General features: G+C 35.3%; 1 protein-coding gene across 2 annotated transcripts in view; it reads right to left on the bottom strand.

The window, feature by feature from the left end:
* Positions 1–22,672, bottom strand: part of CHD1 (chromodomain helicase DNA binding protein 1) — a 69,616-nt gene extending 46,944 nt beyond the window's left edge. For both annotated transcript variants that reach the window (XM_016132939.2, XM_016132940.2), the window contains exons 1-4: positions 22,535–22,672; positions 20,313–20,512; positions 1,199–1,400; positions 72–215 (exon numbers count right to left, since the gene is read on the bottom strand). In XM_016132939.2, coding sequence (XP_015988425.2) covers positions 72–215; positions 1,199–1,400; positions 20,313–20,365 — 399 coding nt within the window. In that variant the 5' untranslated portion in view covers positions 20,366–20,512; positions 22,535–22,672. The remainder of the gene's footprint in view (positions 1–71; positions 216–1,198; positions 1,401–20,312; positions 20,513–22,534) is intronic.
* Between the last annotated feature and the right edge of the window lie 2,626 nt (positions 22,673–25,298).

Raw genomic sequence — 25,298 nt, 5'->3', positions numbered from 1 at the left:
TAAGTACCCACCTACTTTAATGATTGAGCATGTCTACTTTTAAAATAATAGTGTTCATAATGAAAACTCACCTCCTCTTCTGATCCACTATTAGATGAAGCTTGATGATGTTGTTGTTGCTGCTGCTGCTGCTGCTGTTGCTGCTGCTGCTGCTGCTGCTTCTTGAGCATTGCAGATCTCTGAACAGCCAGAATACTAGGGCTAGATTTCCAAAACTGTAATACAAATATTAACCAGTGAAGGCTAGTTTTGAAAAAACTAAAAAGAGGTTAATTTATTGAAAAGCAGTGCCCCCAAATAATAAATTAACACTATCTTTCTTACATTATATGCAATACAATATTAATGCAATATAATTAAGATAAAATGTTGAGCTTTAGTTGTATATAAAAAATTTGTAAGCTTCATAGATAATATTAATCAACATGCTCTTTGGTGTTATAAGTATTATTTTCAAAAACAAAGTGATAACATGAGACACCAGTTTTACTCAAAGTGTGGCTTCCTATTTTTTTAAATTGATGTGATATGAAGATGAAGAGCTTGAGTTAGAATGTAAATCAACTATGTCACTAAGCACAATTTTAGTTCTGCTGACTTTTATTTATTTTTTTTGGTAGCAATATTTTCTCCATGATGGAAACTATGTGTTGATTTCTATTCTGGCCCAAGAATCTTATCATGACTGGTACCCTAAGTAACACTACTGTATACTATTATGAGGTGTAGACAAGTTTTAGTCCTGTAGTAGCTTTTTACGAACAGAATGTCCCTGAGCCTATTCTACCACCTTTAAGGAAGCAGAGTTCTCCTGCTCTGGCAATAAAGTATTTGCTTTGATGATCTTGAAAGCCGAGATCAGAAACTGTAAGATCAAATAAAGACCTCACAAAGCCTTTAATTTTACCTGTGAGACACCAAATACTTATGAAACACATTTCTGCCTCAGAAAGTCGAAGAAAAGGTTCTAATTGTGTGTTTATTTGGTACTTGCTGTTTTACAGTTACAGACTGCTTCTCTTCCAAGTCAATTATTCTCAACTATTTAACCAAAAGTTTAAGAATCACTGAAAGTAAACTTTAACATTTAAAATTAATATTTTCTAAAAGCCAGATTAAGAATGCTATGAATTAATGTTATAAATTTTCCCCAAGCAATACAAGAAATCTACCTTTCATTGGATACTTTATTTATTACCTCAGCTCCATCAACTTTCGGTGGTTTTGCTTGAACTTTGTTCTCTTGTGAAGTGTCTGACTCAGACTCTGACTGAGTGCCCGATTCAGATCCAGAGTCAGAGTCACTGCTACCTGACTGGCTACTGGTTCCATCACTACTGCTTCCAGAACTCGAACCAGATCCTGAGCCTGAGGCTGACCCAGAATCATCATCCGACTGGCTACAATTTGAAAATAAACAAATTTCAAACAAAATTCATTAGGAACTGACTTTTTCTTAAAAGTCAGCAGAAAGCCCCAAATCATTAAACATTTCATATTTCAATTTTCTATAGCCAAACAAATAGAAAAAGGAATTAATGTTTACTATAGTAATAACTGGCATGGTTAATAGATTTTGAATAGTTTGGGCTAAAACATAAGCAATCAGATCACAATCTTCCTCCAAGATAATGAGCATATTATACCAAGTACAAAATCCTGGGCTATAAACTTGGGAAGTTTAAGCCATAGGGATATCCTTAAAAGGCTTTTAGCTGTGGTAAATCTAAAGTAAAAATTGTAAAAAGGAAAGAAAGGTTAAAAAACATGTTGAAAATTCTCATACAAGTAGAAAATAAATTTATATTTAGTTTCTACTTCAAGTTTATGTCCTATCATTACAGGGAAATATAATTGTTATAATTAGGCTACGATAAAATACAATGTATTAATGAATCAAATCAGTAATTACTTCTCTAAGAAAATCATTGATTCTGTCATGGTTCCACAGTAATAAATCTGAAATAACAGCAAATCTCATGATCTTCCTGACTTCTATACACGTTCACATACTTGAAAGCAATTAATAGTTGAGAAACTATCATTTTCTCTATTACTAACTTTCAGTACAGAGAAATCTAGAAATGGTCTCAACTAAACAGTAGATTGTATTAAGTATTATTATCCTCAAAGCAATTTGGTCATATGGTATTCACATCTGACCTGTTGAAAACTTGGGCATTAAATTTTTGATACACATGGTAGACAGCTTTTGATGTTATTTTATCTGGCTTTATGAGGAACAAGAGAGGTAGTTTAAGTATATGCAGAAAACTCAAGCTTCATGTCCACTGCTGTAATTTTCAGAAAAACCACCAGATGGAGGTATTACTCTATGAAAATAGACCGCAATATTACTTTCTAAAAGTAATTTCTCCTTTTCTAAAGCAAGGAGTTAATAGTTTCTACATGAAAATACAGACCTAAAAATATGCAAGAAGACCTTTGATTCCAAAAGTTAGGTATAAATCAAAATGCTTAAAGGGCAAACAAATATATGCATATTTTTAAAATCTGGAAATCTGGTGGACTATTTTTCTTCATAGAAATGGTAAAAATTGGCATCATAAAGTCTCTGATATCAAAATCATTTTTGCCACGTCTACCCTCTGGTCACATGGTCCTGAGATCCAAAAACAGCAAAGTGCCTTTTAATTTAAAAACAAAGAAAAAAACTTTCCATATTTTACTGGGTTCCTTGAGAGAAATTTCAGCAAGAATTAAATTAGATATATTTCCTTACATACTATTTCATTTCTCCTTCAACCCACTATGTAAGAGACATCTTTCACTTATTCAATAAACTTTACTGAGAACTATCATGTTAGGCACTAGGAAGACTGAGATAAGACAGTCCTTACCATTAAAAGAACTTCTAGCCTGGTATGGAGAGATCATCATGTCAATCAATAAATACTGTTCTATGTTATGTTTAAGATAATCGATCCAGGTGTATGGAGAGCACTGAAGATAGAACCACATTGGTACAATAATAGGGGAACATTTAGAAGAAAGTGCAGTTGAACTAATCTTTAGGAAAGAAGAACTGGGCCAAAGCGGTATCACTTTAATGGCTTATCAGCTTCTTGAGGGTATTGTTTATTTTTTCCAGAGTATCTACCATAGTACCTTTCATAAGTGGGTGCTCAGTAAATACTTAAAAGTAGATAAATGATTGAATTTGGAGAGCTACTATGAGCCTATATTCTTAATTATATCTGGATTAGCCTTTTAGAATGAACAGCTTGTCAAAATTCCTTGTTAATAAATCAAAATTCTTAAGTGAATGTAGGAATCTTTCCTTTCATTTTCTTTAGGCAGTAGTTTGTTCTGGCTAAAAATAAAAGCAAATAGCCTGAATCTAGGCTACTCTAATGGCCTAGAATATCTTTACCTTAGACATTAAAAATATGAAGTATTTACCTTAGTAAATAAGGATTAAGAATAAAGAATTTACCTTAGTAAATAAGGATTAAGAATAAAGAATAAGTAAAAAAACACCTTATATACTGCAATAGAGTGGTCTCCAAGATACAGTGGAAAAAAAACCAAGACACAAAACAATGTTTACAGTATGCTTCTTTTGTATAAGGGGAAAACATTTACACATATTTGCTTATACTTAAAAAAAAAAAAAAAAGCAATAATGATAGCGTAAAACAACAATTAAGTTATAAATGGCTACCTACATAGAAGGGAAGGAAGGGAACATGGATTGAAATAAGTCATTAGTTTTTGAACCACGTAAATGTTTTACATTGTTTATTTAAAAAGAAAATCCTAAAAATTTAAAGAAAATTGTATACAGGTTTGGTGTGTGTGTGTGTGGGGGGGATCTACATTCAAACATAAAATTTTGAGCTAAATAGATAAAAAGCTTCTTCCTAACAAAATATTTCTATTTCTAGATTAAAAGCCTAAATATTGTGTAAATTTCTTTTGTAAGTCTTCAGTGTTTCTATAACAAAGTTCAAAGATCTATGAGGTCTTTCAGGAATTTTTGTCTGCCAGTTTCCCATTTAAATGTTTAGTTCTAGTGATAGCAAACTACTTATAATTCTCTAGGAGTCAGTTTCTCTTTCCACTTTCTACTTCTGCAATAATACTTCCCCCTCCCCCCACTATATAATTCCTACTTGAGCTCACCTCACAGGTACTTCTCTAACTCCATTCTCAAATGAACATTAAATTAGGTATTCTTTCTCAGCACTCCACAAACATCCTATACATACCACTATCTTAGTTACGAGAACACAACGTAGTAATCACTGTAATTTTGTTTTCTTTTTTTTTTTTTTGTATCCTACACCTTTGGTATTCTACCATATGTTTCTAGTTTTCACTTATTGCCCTTTGTATGTCAAGGGCTAAATGAAGAGCTTAATACATGTCTGATGGTTGGATGGATGCATATACAATTCAATGGTCCCCAACCTTTTTGGCACCAGGGACTGGTCGGTGCTCCTATGAGAATCTAATGCCTGATGATCTCAGGTGGAGTTGAGGCGATGATGCTAGCACTGAGAAGCGTCTACAAATACAGATGAAACTTCATTCACTCACTGCTCACCTCCTTCCCAGGTCCTGATAAGCCATGGACCAGTACCAGTCTGCAGCCCAGGGATTGGAGACACATTTTATACAAAATAAATATCCGTATGTCATTTAAGAGTTATCCTAATTAATTATATTAAATATGTATAGTACAATAGTAATAAGTTGTAGATTAAAAATACTGAATTTTTTTCACCTTTCTCAATTTACAAAAGAGAACCTACCATCATGAGTACTTAGATAAAATTATGTTGTTTTCAAGTCTCATTATGAACTCAAGGATGTAAAATTATTTGATGAATTTTAGTTTAATCCATTATCAGTATCACTGTGGATGCCCAAATTGTCCCATCTTTAGTCAGCAGGAAACCTTTAGTTCCTGAATCCTTTTGACAAGATTTCCAAGTAGTTTTTGACAGCTTCCTCACTTTCTGGTTTGACAAGATGAACTAGGCTCATCTTGTGTATTTCTTGCTTTAGACTTAACTTGGCCATTTCATCAAAAAAGCCCTAAAAATTCTGCTTCTATTTAAATAGGAAATTAAATTGCAATCTGAGTACTAGCTGAGCCTGTTACACTACTGGATGAGTCATTTTTTTAAAGATTTTTTTTCAATGGAATGAGCTTGGATATTACTATTTTTAGAGATCACATTAAGAATTTATACTAGTATTTGCAATTCATATTTCTAGGATTTTTAATTCTTTGATTTTATAATTAAGAATCACTCAGGTTGAGTTGTTCGGTTCCAAATGACACTAGTAAAACTATTTGTTTTATCTTAAAGATGTATAATGGTTTCAAAATAACTATCATTATTACTAACAATATGATTACTAAATATTAAGATTACAATTCTTTTAGTCCTTCAGGGACACTCACTCTCATAATTAAATCATTGTTATTAAATTCAACTGAAATAATTTATTTCTGTCTGGCTACCAATTTAGATGTAATTGGTGTCATTTGCTTTGTTTCATTTTTAGAAACTGCTTTTTATTCATTTTGATTTAATGTTGATTATTTACTTGGATCCAACTTGAGAGCTACAAAAGTTATAGTCAAAATCCAGCTTCTATCTTTGTCTCCTCTACACTACATCCTCTCTCCCTTTTAGTAATTATTTTTAAAAGTTTTATTTCCCCTTTTCTCAATACAAGCAAATTATGAGTAAATGTTTATATCCCCTTTCATAATCATATTTACACTCTTATATAAATGATTTGACTTACAATTTTTCAACTTCACAATAGTACAAAAATGTTAAGTATTCAGAAGAAACTGTACTTCAAATTCTGAATTTTGATCTTTTCTCAGGCTAGCAATATGTGGTATGACACCCGGCAGTAGCAGTGAGATAACTACCCAACTGTATGCTAATATAAGTATTCTAAGCATATTTAAGGTAGGCTAAGCTAAGCTATGATGCTCGATTGGTTGGGCATATTACATGAATTTTCAGCTTATGATAATTTCTACTAACAATGGGTTTATAGAGATTAAACCATATCTTAAGTTGAGGAGCATCTGTCACACATTGTATCCTGGAGATCATTTCACAGAAGTAGATATAGCCCCCATTTCTTTATGCAACTACAAATGTAAGCATACACTATTTTGTAAACACAAAATAGTTTCAACTTGACCCTCAATGATGATCATGTTTGCTCCTAGTTTTTTTATTGCAAGTAATGATACCAAAAATTGGCCCTTTACATAATTTTTTTTTTTTTGCATTTATGGCAGTGTATCTCTTGATTTGTTGTTTATCAACAAATGTAAGCATAGCCCCTTTGAAGCTTTAAATTTACAATCATTTAGCACCCAGATCTTGATTTCTAAATATTATTCCACACTTAAATAAACTAGGAGTAGTTTGAGATATGGTCGATTCTAAGGCTGGGGCAGGGAAGGCGCAAAAGGAACCTAACCAGTCTTGCTGGGCCAAAAACAAAATATTAAAAAATAAATAAATAAATAAATAAATAAATAAATAAATAAATAAAAAAGATAGGAGCATAGCAAAAGGATGGGTGGGGAAGAACAGGGCGTAGGAGCCAATTTGAAAGGGCTTCCATTGGACAAATGTGATTTCAAAAAAGAGCAAAAAATTATTAATTAGTAAATAAAACGGGATTCCTCAAGTCCATGCTGATGACAGGTAGGTAGGTAAATAGACAGACAGATGAGGACTCTGATAGAGCTTTAAATGTCAACTGGTAAGTATGAATGGGGTAGTTAGTGGTATTAGAAAACTTCCATTTTGCAATCATCACAAAAAATTCTGGTTTGGGCAAGAATCATCAAGAAATGCCAAACTTAGGAAGAGTTTGATGAGTAAGACATTTGCACAGTCTCAAAGTATCTTCTCAAAAATTGTTTACTAGCCATAATAGGTAAAAAATCAGAAACTACAGTGGAAAAACCAGAAACCAACTTGTCCTGTTGATCAAAATTAGTATCACCACTATTAGGGACAAACGAACAATACAGACACGATACCTTTGAGAAAGATGTATCATCACTTACACACACTCTTACCAGAGTGCATAGGGTAGGGGGATGCATAACTTGGATGTAATCATACATAAACACAAGACAAATCCAAACTGAGAAATACAGTCTATAAAATGACTAGCCCATAACCTTCAAAATGCTAATGTCATGAAAGACAAAGATAGAGGAACTGTTCCAGATTAAAGAGATTTTTAATTAAAGATTAAAAAGACATGATAGCCAAATGCAATATGTGCTCTTAGACCGGACCCTATACTGAAAGATAACTGGGATGACTGCCCAAACTGGAGTACAGACTGAGGTTAAAGTATTATTTCAATGTAAATTTTTCTGAATTTAACGACTATACAGGGCTTATGTAAGAGAATACCTTTATCCTTAAAAAAAGATATACTGAAGTACTAATGTGTAAAGGGACATGATTTTGCAACCTACTCTAAAATAATTCAGGAAAAAAATATGTATTACATATATACTGTGTATATTAAATACATATAGATATAGAGATGTGGCAAAAATTTTAAAGTTAAATCTGGGCAAAAGGTATATAAAGTTCTTGGTACTATTCTTGCAACTCTTCTGTAATTGGAAATTAATTCAAAGTAAAAAAATATTAATAAGAAAAAATATTATTCCAATACCACAAACTTTTGTCATTAATATTCAATACTGTGAAATCTCATTTGCAGGTAGTAAAAAGGTACAAAGACCAGGAAATTTAAAAGCCACTGAAGCTAAATGAATATGAAACAGGCAAGTAAGTAAACATTCAGTGGCTTGAAAAATAAAAGTATCTATTATACAATCAACCAAAAAAATGGCCAGACTAGACAGATGGAAGTATAAAAACTGCACGGAGCTTTCCTGAAGAGACCTGGAAAGGTAAAATACTAAGGAAGGGAAATTAAAAACCAATTGTATATACAGCTGCCTCAGACACTGCTAGCTGCCTAACTCAGTATGTCATCTTCTCTTTAACAACATAAATCTCAATGTTATGGTCATCTAGTATAAGAGTATATATAGCATAAACTCCCTGAAACTAAGTGTGACTATCAGCTTAAGTTCTGACAAATGAACATAAGCAGAAATGTTGGGTTGTACTTCCCAGAAGGCTGTTCAGGGGGCTCATTAAGCTAGGACGTACTCCCTTTTCTGGCCCTTCTGATGTGCCTTCAAAGTTTGCAGCTGACAAAAGAAAAAGACGAAAAAAGTGCTCAAAATTTACATCTGTACAGGTTCTTTTAGTATAGAGGTCATAATTTTTCCCCAGTATCCTCAAGGTTATTATAAGTATATGTCCTTAATAATTTGAGTGACCAGAAAAAATTAATATTATGTTCAATAATAAAGACATGTAATCCATTTTTAAATTGTTTTTTCAAGTTAAATTTTAGGTGCTTTAGTGCAGCTGTCATCAGTGGTTTACTTTCTCATGAGTTCCATATAACTAAAATGTCATGACTCTATATATCTACCCATTTGCTTCTCAAACTCTAATATCAAGAGCTCTCTCCAGTTTTTTAAATTGAATATGCCTGGGCCCCATTCCATATCCTGTGATGAAGCCAGGCCTAAACTTACCTTGAGGGTTTTAATGACATATCTTTGTTCTTGGGATAAAATGACTAAAATCTGATCTCTGCCTACCTCTCCAACTTCATCTTCAAAGCACTATATTCTGTATCCTAGCCCTTGAATCAGCCATGCTTTCTCACCTTAAAACCTTCGTAAAAAGCAATTCTGCCTACCTGGAAAGTTTGTTAATCCTCACCCCACCTTCTTCCCTAGTACTCCTAACTCTACTCATTCTTCACTTCTCAAACTGACCCTTTCCTAGACCTCCTTCCCCCAGATTACCTAAAATGCCTGGCATTTGGTAGTATGTGCTTAACATAAACTAGTATAAGCATAGGAGTATTTTACTAAACAATTGTATCTCTACTTTCTAGCACTTTACTGGACTTTGAAAATACACATATTTGTGAATTAATAAATGATTAATGCTACCTCCTCTTTGCTTTTTATTCAAAAACACCATAAACCTAAGTCTTTCATATAAAATTTTCTTTCCTACTGGTTTTGGTTTCTCTTCCTCTACTTTTCTTATTTTCTATTTTTTCTTCCTCCAGTCATTTAATTTAAAATTAAGGGGAAATGATTTTTAAAAGCTTCTTTTGAAGAATCAGAAACATCTGAAAACATGGAATCCACTTCCCACATGGTCACAATTATCTATACCTAAGTAGCACCAGTTCCTTTCCATGACGCATAAGATCTCCAAGCCAGCTGTTGTGCCTCAATCCCAACAAATTTCTCATACCTGGAGAGTTTCATTTATTTGTTATCTGCTTGACCCTTATTATTGCCTCTTATACTCCAATTAAGAGAAAATTTAAAATTCTTCTTTGCAACCTCCAAAATATTTTCATAACGTATTCCATTTTATCCTCACAACAAAACTGTCTTTGAAGGCACATATAGGCAGTTTGTCTATACCCTTCCAAAGTCTCAGCTTTAAGAGATCTAACTCTAGTCAAATACTGAGTTCCAACCCCAACCCCAACCTCCTGTCCTGAAGGCCTATACTCCTCAAAATATCCCATGCTACCATGTTTGCTCAGAGCTTACTGCTTCTTACTGCTGTGTTCCCTTTTGTTGTTGGCATGTGAATGTGAAAGTTTTCTTTAAAGTTTAGCCATGCACCTACTTGTTTTCCTTGTGCTCTATTTTATTTAGCATTTTCATGTGTTTGTGGGTAGAAAGTGCTTGAGTGAGTCTATAATAGTCTAAACCAGCATATGATGGAATAGCAACCTCCTTTCTCTGTACACAACTCTCCACTCAAATTGGTCCCGTGAATTAAAGAAAACCTATACTAGATATAGGAGAATAAAGTGTTCTCAAATGAATAAACAAAGATTCTTCTATATTACAAAAAAAAAAAAAAAAAAAAACCTTCAAGTATTCTTTGCTTTTTAACCATAGGAAGTGAAAACCAATCTGCAATAGAACATAAAGGAAGACTAAATTTAAAAAGTGACCTTCTAAAACAATGGTGGCAATGGAAGTATAAAAACTGCATACAGCTCTCCTGACTATCAGATCACCAATATAAGAAACTGACACTGATAAATTTTGGAATAGATTGAAAGGGTCAAGAAATTGATATTGGAGTGGGTGTAGGAATACCGAGAATACAAAGAACATCTCAAAACAGTAGTACTAAATTAAAAGAAAGACTAATCATGTCATGTAGACTACCTGTATCAAAGTCTTAATCAATGATTTCTCATGTTAATTCTATTAAATAATGTATCCATTTATTTACTTCTTTTGTCTCTAGTACATAAAGACTTTCTTTCTAGTTTATGCTATTTCTAGAATACTTTTTTTTAAATGGGTAATAGTATATACACGGATTAAGACTCTGAGGAGGAGTAGGAATGCTATGTCATACATTAATAGAAGGTAAACTGATTTTCCACAGACTTAACAGAGAACTGTGTGACTGATAAACACAGTAAACACGTACATAAGGAATTATATTGATTATGCAAAAGAACAAGCATACTGCACTAAATTCTCACTTTATGCTTTGCTTTCTTCTCCCTTACCTACTGCTTAAATGTCAACGTCACTCAGGAGTACTTCTTGGGAGAGTTTTTGAAAAAAAATTTTTGACAGACACTTGTGAGGAAAATTCAGGGCTAATTTGACGGTGATCCGAAGTTCAACCCCGGTTTATTTTCCCCTAGCTTTTGAGCCCTTTCTTCTCATAATTATATTTAAATCTGTATGCTCATTAGATGAGGCTCAGGTTTCTGCCACATGGAAATAATAAACATTTAAGTATTACTGTGAAGATTAAAAGATGTAAAACATACTGCCTGACATATAGTAAGAGCTGATATTGAAATTCCATGTTAGTCACCTCCCATTAGCCAAAACCTGCTCCCATGGCTGTATCTAGCTGAAAGAGATCCTAAGAAATGTAATCTATAGCTAGGTGGGCATGTGCCACTGCAAACCAGAGGGACAGTTATATAATACAAAAGAAAAAACAGAAAATGGATACAGGGTAAATGGGGAGGGGCAAGTAGACAACATATATATGATACAAACATAAAAGAATCTTGTTTTAAAATAAGCACTCCTATCATCCTAAATATGAGGCACATTCACTTTTTTAAATTTTATTTCGATTCTTCATGTATATTCATAATTGGTACACTTAATATAGTATCGGTATGTTTTCTTCACTTAGCCTTCTCTGAACCATGACTTATATAACAAATATATTTTATATTATGCTGCAGTACACAGGTATGCACACATGTAAAAATAACAAAAGTTTAATGAAATAATACTCTATAAGAAAAACACTGTATTTCTATTCAGTTTACATTATTTACTTTCGCTTAAAAAATATACCTGATCATAATACTCTAATGTGTTGCAACTCACTATTTAAAATATATTAGCCTAGAGCAAGTCACTTAGGAAATAAGGGTCAGTTAGATAACTAATATTAGATAGACCACCTTTATATACTATATTATATTAACATCTGTTATCCATTTTATCTTTTACTAGAAATCAAAAATAACTATTAAAGATTTCAGAAAAATACAGAAAGTATCTACTTGTATGGTTCTGAAAAACAGTATCACTGCTTTATTAGGAATTGAACAAACACAACAATTCCGTTTAACATTCTAAATCACCAATCCAAAACAATATTCTCTTATAAACTTTCTGAAAGTATCATATGATTCTCTCACCTTAAAGTTTCTAACTGAATAAATGAGAACAAAACTGCTAAAATAGGTGCTAAGAAGAGTAACATTCAGCATCGAAGGTGACTGTTTGGGTTTAGTCATGTTGAATATGAGGTAAAGATAATAAATTCAAAGTTTAGTAAGCATTCAGGAATCATATGAGAAATAAGGGCATATATACACTTGAAAGTCACTAATAGTTCGATAAAGGAAATTTGTTAATGACATGATAAATTTCTAATTATATAACTTATAACAAGTAGGTAAAAATTAATAACACTTTTGTTTTTCTCATTGGTATTACCTATCATGTGGAAATCTAACACATGTAGAAATTATATGATGTTTCAAGTAATCTTTTAATAATTGAGTGGGAGGGGCTGGTAGTAGGTAGAATTTAGAAATTAGATTGGCCATGAGATAAAATATCTTGAAGCTAGATGATGTGTGCATGAGGGTTCATTTTTACTGTTGTCACTACTTTTGCATATGCTTAAAATTAACCACACTATTTAAGTTAGCACAAACAAAATAAATGCCTACAATTTAATAGATCAATTTTAAAGATTACCCATTTGATTGTTTTTTAAAAAGGTTTTAAAAATATTTATATGCTTTTAATTACTTTAATGAACGCTGTCACAAAAATTTTGAGTACTGATGCACAACTAATTGTAATTCTTCTTTCCTCATAAAATCTCCTTTCAGATCAAACTTCTTCCTTTTATTAATGTAACCCAGAATTCGGTCACTTAGAACTAGGAATACTATAGTACTTGCATCAAATGGCAATCATCATATAATAAATAATCTACCTCAAGCACAAAAACAAGAATAGTCTTACTTGAGGGAATTTAGACTATAACGCCACTCTTCTCCAATGTCCCCATTCCTTTACATAAACACTTTTCAGCATAGTATTTATTACCTTCTAACATCATTTTTCCTGGGTATAAAAATTACTCTTTGCTTTTTGCCTAAGCCTATCAAAATGCCTTACCTTTTAAAAGTCACATTGTCAAGACTTTTAACACACATAATATTACTGAGGTTTTAAATGATCTCTCAAAAAACAATTTTTTTAAACTTCATTTTGATATTGGGCTTGACACAGAAATTAACCATTTGTCTTATGATCAAACTTCTGTTTCCTACCTTTGGACTCTGCAGGCTGTATTTCTCTGTATTTATCATATCCAATATTTAAGGTCTCTTTCTTAATTATAAACTTTAGAGAAGAATCTAAAATTTAGGGTACTAGCACATAGCAGTTGCTCTATCATGATAAAATAACTATCTGAGAACAGAGAACTGTATTTCTAAAAGCAGCAACAGAAGAAATGTAAAATAGCTAACAAGAGTGGTTTTCATTAAGAAAAGAGTTCCCCACTATTTTTGTACTTTATGCCTCAACTCTGAGAGATACTGTAGATATTGGGTCCCACAAGCCAGTACTGTTAGGTCAAAAAACGTTGAGTGTCTCTATATTTTAATCTCCATGATAACTTAGATCTCAATCCATACACACTAAAGAAACTTCTGGATGCAGTTTAACATTTACTTAAAGTTGACTTTTCGAATAAACTGTCACTTCATATAGGTAATAGATAATATACTCATAAACAGCAATATTCTCAGTCCTTCATATATAAGAACTTGATTTTGGAACAATATAGATTCCTAGAGTCCCTACCTACAACTGGTCATTCTGAACAGTCCAATCACATGGGTATACACTCCTCTCATGGGTATCTCTCAAAACATGCAGCATTTATTCAGCTACGTTTTCTTTTTTCTCATCTCGCCACTTGGGACTAAACCATAAAAAAACTTCACCATAATACTGATAAACCTCAGGGTAAAGAACTGTAAAGCTAGAATGTCAAATACATTCTCTTTATTTGGGAACTTGCAGTTCTTTACTGGGAGATTATGACTTCTGTAAAAACCTTTCTCTCTATCACACTGCTAAATACATAACATTTATTCTAACTTTCTTTCCAAACTACATCATTTCTTATCATTAAGATTACAAAGTTAAGAGCTCCGTAAGTATACTTCCCATATAGCCCATTACATTACTCTAGTAATTTGCCCAATTCCATTTCCTTTCACTTCACTTGCATACCTATATGGCCCCATCAATTTGAATATACTTATTCCTGACTATGTATTTAAACCTGGCTATTCCATTATCACCCTTAGATCATAATCTTTCTTCAAGTTAATTTATAATTTTAAAACATGGCAAGATACTAAATGACTCCAGGCAAACAGCTTCATGCAGATGCATGAGAATTTGACATGCACACAAAGTTCCTGGGAATTTTGTTAAAATAAAAATTCTGATTCAGTGGATCTGGATCTTTCAGGGTGAAGAAATCTTTCTATACAGTACTGGGATGGAGGATAAATGATTCTATATATTTGTCAAAACCTATAAAATTATATATCACAGTAAATGTAATATATGCAGGCTAAAAAAAAAACAAAACAAAAAACAAACCAATTCGCATGGCTAAGGATCCCAGGATGGAATGGAAACTGGGAAAAATAAATTTAACTTTATCACAAATTTATGCTATAACCACAACAAAGGGAAGGGAGGCTAACCTGAGTAACGTGAGAAACAGTTTTTCAACTAGAACTGTAAGGCTAAATATAATAGGAACTATATACTGTATGTGAACATTATATTCTAGCTGGTAATTTGTTTCTTCTGGGAGTATGGCCTAAAAATTCTGAAACTGCTTTACTTGTATACTGAGGTTGAAGTACATGAGTGGTGGATGGTGGGAGCCAGGTTTCTCTCTGTTGGAGATGGAAGTTATAAAAGAGCAAGAAAGGAAGATTGGGATGAATTCTATAGTACGGGATTAGAGTTGGAGACATCAGTAGAAACTTGTATTTACCTTACACAGATGGACAGATACAGGAACAACTATAGATATGTAGATATATGTGATTTAGTATATATACCTGTATTACCTAGCTCTGTCTGCTTTGTCTGCTGAGAGAAACAGTGACACTTAAACAGTGACACTTGGGTAGCAACAAACATCTCTAGCACCCAAATCTTGTTTTCTAATACCCTTTTCTCCAACAAAAGCAATCAGGGTTCTTTGGAGAAATGGTTGATTCTAGAGCAAAAATGGATGGAGTTTATAAAAAGACACAGAAGCCAACTTGAAAGAGAGCTCCCAATGGGCAAGCCTAGAACAATTTGAGCAACAAAATATATAACCTATTGGGTTATAATCCAAAGTACAAAATACATATACATAAGTCCATGGTTATAGAAATGAATGACTGAATGGAAGACAAATAACTTCTTCACAGAAGAATTCTATTTAATATATGTAGATATTCCATCTCAACAGAAGATGGAACTTAATTCCCAGCCCCAAAGCCTACCCACTTAAGCATAGGCTAGACATAGTGACTTGCTTCCAAAGAATACAATACGAAAGAGGAAAAACAGTAACTTTACAATGGAAAATCCTGGCAAATACTACCATGGCCAAGTGATCAGTAATACCATGTGGAAGTTATGCTCCCCATACAATGTGACTAGAAGAGGACTTCTTTGTGATATTCTTTCTAAAAACTGATAATCCTACTTTATCCTAATAAAACCATCAGACAAATCCAAATTGGGGGATATACTACAGGATACTTGACCTGTACTTCTCAAGACTGTTAAGGAAATTAAGGAAAGACGAAACTCTGACAGACCAGAGGACACTGGGCAGAGTTAACAACTAAATGCAACATGGTAGCCTGGATTGAATCCTGTAATAAAAAGAGCCCATGAATGGAAACAAAACAAAACAAAACAAAACAAAACAAAACGCAAAAAAACAATGAAATCCAAGTAAAATCTAGAATTTAGTTAAGTTTTTCCATTAAAACGTGGCTATAAATCTGGTTTCCTCTTCAGGCGAGTGAGAATCATTAATACTGTGTACATCACAGGTGTTTTGTGATGATGAACTACGATAAATTCATGTAATGCACTGTGCACTGTGTATAGCATGCCTGGTTCAGAGTAAGGGCTCAATAGTTATTGTTTGCCATTATTAATGTTTTTAGAAAAATGAAATGTACCTGGCCTCTTGCTGGAATGGCCTATTACACCATTTTGGGGGGAGGATTTCCTAAAAATAAAAAGTGTATGTAATAACAGCATCGATAACAAAAAAGAGTGACAAGGTACTACTTCATGACTTCAGGCAAACAGCTTCACATATATGCATATAAATTTAATATGAAAACAAATCACTTGGGAATCCAGTTAAAATGAAGCTTCTGATTCAGAAAGTATGGGGTGGGACCTAAGGTTGTACATTTTGAACAAATTCCTAGGTAAAGCCAATGCTGCTAGTCCAAGGATCACAACTGGAGCTCAAACTTTTCTATTTCTGTATGTTTTCAAATTATCCATAAAAGAAATAAAAGTTTTCTTCATGTATTCTTCATCTCTTTGCCACAAAAAAGTACTTCTATTTTTAAACACAGAACTGTACTAAATGTAAGCCACCAGCCATCAAGATCTTAAATAAGCAATACTTAGGCAGTATTTAAAAAGGGGCAACTACACATTAATGTTTGCCCCCACATTATCTCATGCCAGTGTAGATAAAATATGTTTGAAAGTCAAGTCATACACAATTATCTTATCCTTACCAGTTAAAAGTCTAAATACAGTAATTGAGCTTAACCACAATCCTAAGAAATTCTGTGAAAACTTTAACTTAGTAAATTCTATTTGGAGACAGAGTAACCCATTACTAAAGCTCCTGCTTAACAGTTTGAGTTTTCAGAGGATAAGAAATATCTTAGATTCAGTAGCATGCACAGGATTTTTGAAGAAAGAGAAAATAGGAAAAGATGAAGAAAGCACATACCGAACTGAGAAATACGAATTAACAAAAAATGAGATGGAAAGTCATATTTTCCTGCAAATAATGACATCACAGAAAATTTCTAAAATGGGTCTCCTTAGCTGAGTGATTTCTAGCCATTCTGGCTTTGTAATTTCACATTTTCCCATCTTTCTTAAAATGCTTCTTGGTATAAACTTTTGACTTTTAAGAATGAATTGACTTTTTTTTGAAAACTTAGGCAATTGCAAAGCAGGTTCAGGAAACATTACGTTAACTGACATTGCCTTTAAAAGCTGTTCAAATTTAGTGAAAGAAATGAACTGATTCTGATGGTAAGAAATCTTTCTGGTATGTGTCCACATAAATGCAATGTTTCCAAAAATGGTATACCATAGTAGAATTCATCTGTACACTAAGAGATAGATGGTGAAAAATGTGGTCTGTGTTCAATTTAACTTTGACTTGGTGTTTCCTAAAGCTAACACATCATTTGGACTACATCATAGACTGAATTTCTAAAAAGGAGATTTTCATTAGAATATTCCATTTATCCTAATTCCTACTTAATGCCTGCACAAAAAAGAAAACCTTAGAAGTTGAGATCCAAAGGTTCTTGTATAAAACAATGAAAATATTTTCTGTAAGCCAAGAAAATGTAAGTGCAACAGAGTTCTTCTAAATAAATATAAAACTTACATACATATATATTTAAAACATATGTAAATATACTAAATCAAGCATAATTAATGCTATAAAAACTATAGTAAAAAGAATTTTAAGAATCAGTTTGACAAAGATCAGTTGTCAACTATAGATTAATTCTAAATGGTTAAGGACATTACTGCACATCACCAAGTTTCTTCACTGTGAAAGAATTTTTCAAAAGCATAACATATAATTACAGTGATTCAAATAAATTCTCAAATTTACACGGACTAAATTACATTATTGAAAATTTATAGGCACGAGAGAGTCAAATGAGTATGAAGCATACTATCAATCATTCGAAAATTAGCAAAATGTGACTATATATTTCTGGTCTTTACCTATAAATCTATTCCTGAAGTAAGATAAATTTTAAATAAAAAATATCTAAGTAGAATTTGAAAAACTTAGTTGCAAATAACAACACAAATCTTTACAGCTGGGAATGATGCTTTGAAATCTTTAGAAAGTTTAACTTCAGTTAAATAATAGTTTGTGCTGAGTTGAAAGTGACGTACAGGTGCATCCTGACCCACATTCTCAGTAAATAAGTTTCAAAATTGACAGTTACTGCATAGTCTAAGAGACATTTTTCTGTATATTCTTCTTCCTTTCAGTTAACGGTTATAGAGAGCTTTTCACATGGAAAGAATCAAAAAAGCATTTCTTAGTGGAAAGCTATATCAACCAAAAATGCCAAATTACTTCTTGTTTAATTTTATTTCACTTCATTAACTTAACCAAGAAAAAAAATATTTAAAAATTCTAGACAATATCAAATTTACGATGTATATCAATTTTAAAAGCAGAGCTTATTTCTCCTCTCCTCACATAGCTATGGTAACTTTTGTTTCTTTTGCAAAAAAAATCCCTATATCTATAAAGTTCACCTCCTCACTTTTTTGACTAGGCACAATCTCCCTTCTCTGTACTGCCTTGTTATGAAAGCTTGAGGGTGTTGGGAGAGAACCTGAGGGCTAGTGACTATGACAACAGAGAAAAGAAAAAGGATAGCATAACAGCAGTAAGGAAGAAAATGAAAGCAAAATAGAAGAAGGTCCTCCTCCTGATAAACACCAAAGCAGTTGGAAGAACTAGATAACGCAACAACCACACTTCTCAAAAGCACATAAAACCCATGTATAAGAAATAATGACTCAGAATTATTAGAGAATATGCTTTGCAACTATTTAAAATAAGTATGTGTTGTGAAAGAGTCCTTTAAATAAATCTGATTTCAGTTTTTTTTTCATCTATACTATCAAATTTCACTTACTACTTACTGTACTCCTATTTGCTCTAGATATGGCAGAAAAAATAAATAGAAGATTACCGGAGTAGGTAAGGGGTCAGAATATAACAGCATGTGATTTCTTTGTATACTCACCTAGAAGATTTGTTCGTATTTCCTATTCTGTGGGTAGTTTGGTTCCTATGTTTCCTCTAGACATTTCTACCTATTAACCATTTCATTGTTCACTAAAGAATAAAAGAATGTGAACAAAGTGATTCTAGCATTTACTTACTACAGGTCAATATACTTGCAGAGATTTGAATCAAAAGTGAGAGTCAAGTTTTCTAATTTAGCCTCTCAGCTCTGATTCTAGTCAAATTCTCATCTGAAACCTTATATTTTGTAAATTACATCATAGGATGAAACTTCATCCTACATTTACTTCCACTCTCCGTATTTTACAGTTAAGAAATCATGCAGAGAACTAGTTAGCACAGAGATAGTGTCAAGCTCCTAGACCAATACTTGTTCAACTAAATCATGCTGTTTTCCATAACTGCTCCTTTTCCTCTATGATGGTTGTTATCCAAATAGTGTGCCTGTGAAAGGTACTATTTTAAGTCCTTTACGTGTAGCATCTCACTTGAAAATAAATAATACTGTAACCCCCATTTTAGAAGTGCAAAAATCAAAGCCTCAGAGGTTAAATAATCTGCCATAATTCACACAGCTAAGAAATAGAACTAGAGTAAATAATTAGGGAGTCTGACTACAACATTCATGTTCTTGATCTCTACATAAAAGTATACATAACTACAGGGATTATGTTATTAATATGCAGATAACTCAAACTATGGGGTTTACAGAAGAATTTAGTGCCTCTGTATTTAAAGAGGTTTCTTACTCATTAAAATAACTTAATATGGTTTATTCCCATAAACTATATCTTCTTTGCAAACACATGGCCTAAGGACTCTTAACTCATTCATATATAATTAAAACTCAAATTTAAGAGAAAATAGGGGGAAAGAGTATCGCAACAATACTTTAACAATACATCAGCACTGTGCAAAATAACTTTTGCAGTGATAGAAATGTTTTCTGTCAGCACTGTCCATCATGGTAGCCACCAGCCACAACTGATTATTCAGCACTTGAAATGTGTCTAGTCTGACTTATGAATTTTAGATACTGTCATTTTAATTTAAATAGCCACACGTGGCTAGTGGTTACTATATATTAGACAGAAGAGATGTAGAAGACAAACTGCCAGGAAAAGATGAGCATAGAAATTCGTACTGCTTTTATTTAGAAAGTACGCTACCAGTCAAATCAATTTCAATGTCTCTTTTTTGACTTGCTCTAGCTTCAATTATTAACCCACACACTACAAGGCTCCAAAGAAATTTAATACAAACTTTCTATATTTAAATTGGTCTTTGTGTATTGCAATGGAAAAAAATAATTAAAATCTGTATTATCAACAAAGCTTCATGTATAGGAACTTTACTATTTGGATAGTTAAGAAAAAAAGTATCTGAATCTGCAAACTCTGCTGCCTATTAGGAAAACTAAAAAAATCAGACAAGTTTTCAATTCTCTTCATAATAAGTACTTGATAATAAAGTGCTTACCTTGATTCTCCACTACTGTTTCTAACACTTTCTTCATCACTCTGTCCATTCATTGTAAATATTAACAAGTTCTAAAATAAAATATAAATCTTCCCAGTTTAAAAGATGAATATAAATACTGACTCCTCCTCGAATATCAAAAATTCACAGATGAATTTTCTTCAACATTCACAGGTTTCCTGGAACCCTCTTTGATTCACCTAAAAAAAAAAAAAAAAATTAAGAAAGAAAATTTTCCGTAGAGAAAAAGACAGTCTATTTAGAACCTACACAAATCTATCTAAGCCACTTAGATTAGAGGTAGTAAGGACGAGGTAGATGTCTTTTACTCAAAATACCTAGGCTTCTATTAACTACATTCCTGACTACTAAAATTTAACATGCCACTGCTTATTTTTGACAGAAATTAAAATATTTGTGGAGTGATAAAACTTTTAGACTAATTGCAACTGTATACCAAATATGTAAATATATGTAATAGATAACTAAAGCAAAGTGGTACTATATAACACCCTAATAATAGTAAAGGGAATCTTGTTAAATATTTGATCAAACAAATGAAAAAAGGAGGAAAAAGGTTAGCTTTAATCGAGCACTAATTCCTATCACCAAGAACTTCATACACTCGAGTGAAAGTTTTGAAATGATCACATGAAAAAAAAAATAAAAGTGTATTATAACCTTAACCGAAAAAAATGTATAGGTCGAAATAAATGTTCTTTTACAGGTAAACCGACAGTAGACTGAAAAAATATATATCCAGCTTGGACTTGCAGAGATTCCATTTAAAAAAAAGTAACAGAATATACGCTAATATTTTTTAAGTCAGGGGTTTGAGGCAAAAAATCATGGACCAAGACACAGCATTTCCACCTTTCAAGATTTCAGCACAACACTGGAAAGTCACCTACAAGCCATCCACGAATAAACAAAGGAGATCTCTGGCAGGGGAGGGAGAGGAAGAAGCGGGGGAAGGAGACGTCAGATCCTTCCCCAGCCAGAAAGTACCGAGAGCCGACTAAGAGCAGAGCTGTCTGTCCTCCGACCTCAAGAAAAGAGAATTCTCTCACGATTATTTCCATTCCACAAAAGAGAAAAGGAAATAGGACGCTGACAACTCAATCATAGCAAACTCTACATCTAGATTGGGATTTTAATTCTCCAGAGACGACTACTCAGTACTCTCCAAGAACTGGTTATCCAAAAAGTAACCATTCCACGCAACATTTATTCCTAAGGTTAAATATTCATTCCCAGTAGTCAAAGAGCTTTACTATTAAGCAAATCTTGAAAATCTAAGTATTCTAACAAACTGCCTCTTTCCTGAAAAGTCTCTTCCTTGAAAAAGTTCACTTTTAACTCTTTTTCACCTTCGTTTAGCTTCTCAAAATGGCCTTCTGTACACTGTAACTTCCTTTTCCCCCCGCATCTTCCTTCTCCGAATAAGTCCTCCTTCTGAGACTCTTCTCATAACCATAAGTTCTTAAGTTCCAAGCGCACGCAGCTCTCTCCAGCCTTTTAAGCGTCTTAACAATGACTTCCCTAAATCGTTAAACCTCTTCAATTCTCTTCTATGCCCCGTCTTTTAGCAGTTGCTTTGCTTCTCCTAAGTTTTCAAAGTGCTACTTGATAGGTTGTAAACCTTCCTCCTCTCTCATCTCTCCATCGCAGCTTCGCTCCTATTAGCCTCCCACCCAAACGCACCACCGCTCCCCCACCCCCGCCCGCCTGACTGCCGGGGCCTCCATCCCGGTCCCGTAGTCTCTCTTCCCGCCTCAAACTTCCCGCAAACCCGCCCCGCGCCCTCCCAGGCTCGCCTGGGCCGCCTCCCCCTCCCCCTCCCCGCCGTTCCCCACGTGCAGGGAGCCCAGGTCGCAGTGGGACCCACGCACCAGCCAAATGCTCGCCACTGGTGCCTCGTAGCTCTCCCTTCGCTGCCCTGCCAGCCCCAAGCCGAGGCGGCCGGGAATCGACCGCTTAGCTGCCGGCCAGTCCGGAGGGAGGATGCACTCAGCAAAGCAACGCCGGCCTGCGCTCACCACTCACACGCCCCCCACACGCCGAGCCCGTCTGCCGCCGCCGACCTCGCCGAGCCGCCCCGGCCTTCGCCCGGCGCCTGGCCGCTGGGCCGCCGCCTGGGCACCGCGCCGCCTCCGCCCTCCTCCTGGCCGGTTCCCGTCCTCCCCACCACATCCTGACCTGCCCGCCTCCCCCTTTCTTACCGGCTAGCGTGCAGGCTTCGTGGGGCGGAGGGAGCCGACTCAGATCGGCGGCCTCCCCCGCGGCCGGGCCCGCGGTCTCCGCCGCCGAGTGAGTCCTAGGACTCCGGGAGTCTCGGGGTAAGCAGAAGTCCGTGAAAGGGAGGGGGGGGGGGGGAGAAGGACGCGGAGGGGAAGGGGAAGGGGAAGCCCCAGCCCCCGGCACCAACGCGCGATCCCCTGCGGAGCGGATCCAACAATCAATTCATTATTGAAGAACCAACGGCGAGGGCAGCAAGAGCAAGAAGTAACCAGCCGTCGTCGTCGCCGCGGCCACGCGCGCGCTCCCGCCGCTTATCGGCTCCCAGCAGCCGCCATGACGCGGAAAGAGCGAGCGTAACCGTCTCCGTCGCAGCCGCCGCCGCCACCGCTACCGAGGTCGCCGTCGCCTCTACTTCCCGCGCGACGTAAGCTCCTCTGCTCACTCCCCTTCCCCACTCAGCGCGAGGAAAGCGAGCGGGCGCGAGCACGCCGAACCCCTCGGACTGGCGCGCACGGGCGGTGGGAGGGGCTACGTTGTGGAGTTGTGGGACGTAGGAAGAAAGCGATTGGTGTTGATGCCGGGCGGCGAGCGAGTGCGCGCACGCGCACTGATGGGAGCGCGCACGCGATCGCGATCGCGCGGAGTCCGCCGGACTCTGGTCACGGTCGTGGGCAGCTGATCCTTGTTTGGGCGCCCTCCCTTAGCTGCCCTGAGTTTAGTTCCGGGAAGTGGGAGCTGCAGGCTCGCTCCGTGCTGGTATGGACGCTGCTGTGACTCGGGACGGTTGCGCAAGGATGTCGTAGCGGAGAGATTGAGAAGGAACTGGAGAAGCAGGGGGTTAGGGAGATGCTGAAGGCGATGATGGAGTTTGGGGAGCCTTAGAAGGAACGCAGTGCTAAACTGGGAGCTGGATCGTGCCTGAGGCCCATCGCCCAGGCCTCGGCCGGGTCTGAGTGTCTGTCCTGAGGGGCGGGGAGGGGACTGCTGCGTCACACCGGACGGCCTGGGAACCCAACTGTTGGGCAACTGTGGTCACTTCCCGCCGCCTTCTACGCTTAGGCGACCTACAACAGAGGCTCCGTCGGGGGCCTAATGCCCCGTGTGGGCGGGGCACCTGAGAAGACAGAAAATAGAGACCGAATTGTTGACTTTTTGTGCAGTTCCCAGATTCGTTTGTGGGTAGCCCCAACCTGGTTCAGAAAAAACAAACAAACAAACAAACAAAAAATCCTATTACAATCCCTCTCTGGAGGACTGAGTAGAGGGTACGGTGCAGAATGGCTACAAAAAAAGCAGTTCGAGGGACGTTAGTAACTGTATTAGTTTAACGTTCTGCAATTTAGTTGACCGTTTCTATCATAACTGTAACTGCGAGCCTCAGATACAATCCTTGAGACGTGTTGAAGGAAACACTACGTTTCAAGCCTGGTGGTGTCCTGCTTCACTCTTTGAAAGCTTTTTTTTTTTTTTTTTTAATCAAAAATCTTTTATACATCATTATTTTTCTGGTCCGCAGGTCAATCTTGAATCACTCGAAGTTAATAATTTTTGAAACTTTCTAATCCCATTTTTAAATTGTTGGATTTGGTGTAAAGGCCCACCTTCCAAGTCAGATGAATTTGAATGTGGTAGCTATATTCCTAAAATAATTCTTTTCAACGTGTGAGAAATACTCAGGTTTTAGTACCAGATTTTTAAACAGTTTAGTATCGTAACTCCAACTATGTGTTCATTATATGGAAAGGTGTCTTTACTCTTAGGGAGTAGGGGAAAGCAAACAGATACACATGGTCTATTAAAAAAAATGTATGTCCCTGAGCAATGAATAGTGAAAATTGAAACAGTACCATAGTTTCCAAAGTTGTCTGTGCTCAGTCTCTTTATTTTTTTCTCAGTTATGGCAGGTAGTGAGGAATAACAGTCTTGCAAATCTCCATCTCTGAAGTCCATAAAAGTGGGAACTGAATTCTAATATTTAATATTATGCTTTAAAAGTATAATAAAGTTGCCTTAATAATATGAACTTCCTATACCTCCTACTGATTTCTTTCTTGGATTACTAGAGTGGTAAGTAAAAAACGAAAGCCCCAGAAAAGCAGTAACCATGGGAGATAAAGAATTTTGTAATCAGAAGTATTCAGGTAAAGTTTTCAAATATAATTATACTACATTTTTATCATTACTGTTTGGATATAACCTATTTTATATGTTTTATGAAGACACATCTCAAACCTCTTCAAAGTACTAATTTGCCCTTTTGATGTGATACGCTACATATATACATACGTGGTATGCTGGAGATTTATATATGTGGTATAATCCTTGTATACTTTATGACTCCACAGACCTTTAGAATGACTGTTGAGAATGTAGAGAAATACAAGGTAAGTGAAAAACTGGAACAATCTTTTTACCATTTGTTATCTGCACAGTTAAATTCTCAGTTTCATTTTGTTTGAATAAACTTTATGTCAACCAACTGGTACTGAAAACAATAGAAAAAGTTAATAATCTCAACACATGACTTGCAAAAATTCCTGAGAATTAACATCAACCAGGTGGTCTTTATAACTCTTTGATTTCCTATTTGGGAAATATCATATTCTTTGAAAAGAATTTCTTTTGCAAAATCTGGGACAGCACTTTCTGGGTCTTTAATTCTGATATGCTTTACTAGGGCAAGTTACCAGTGGGTACCTTTAGGTGGAGATAGATTGAAAACCACTTACTATAATTGTGAGATTG

This window comes from Rousettus aegyptiacus, unplaced genomic scaffold, assembly GCF_014176215.1.
Source record: "Rousettus aegyptiacus isolate mRouAeg1 unplaced genomic scaffold, mRouAeg1.p scaffold_m13_p_8, whole genome shotgun sequence".
NCBI classification, from domain to species: domain Eukaryota; kingdom Metazoa; phylum Chordata; class Mammalia; order Chiroptera; family Pteropodidae; genus Rousettus; species Rousettus aegyptiacus.
This window is presented reverse-complemented; position numbering and strand designations above follow the sequence as displayed.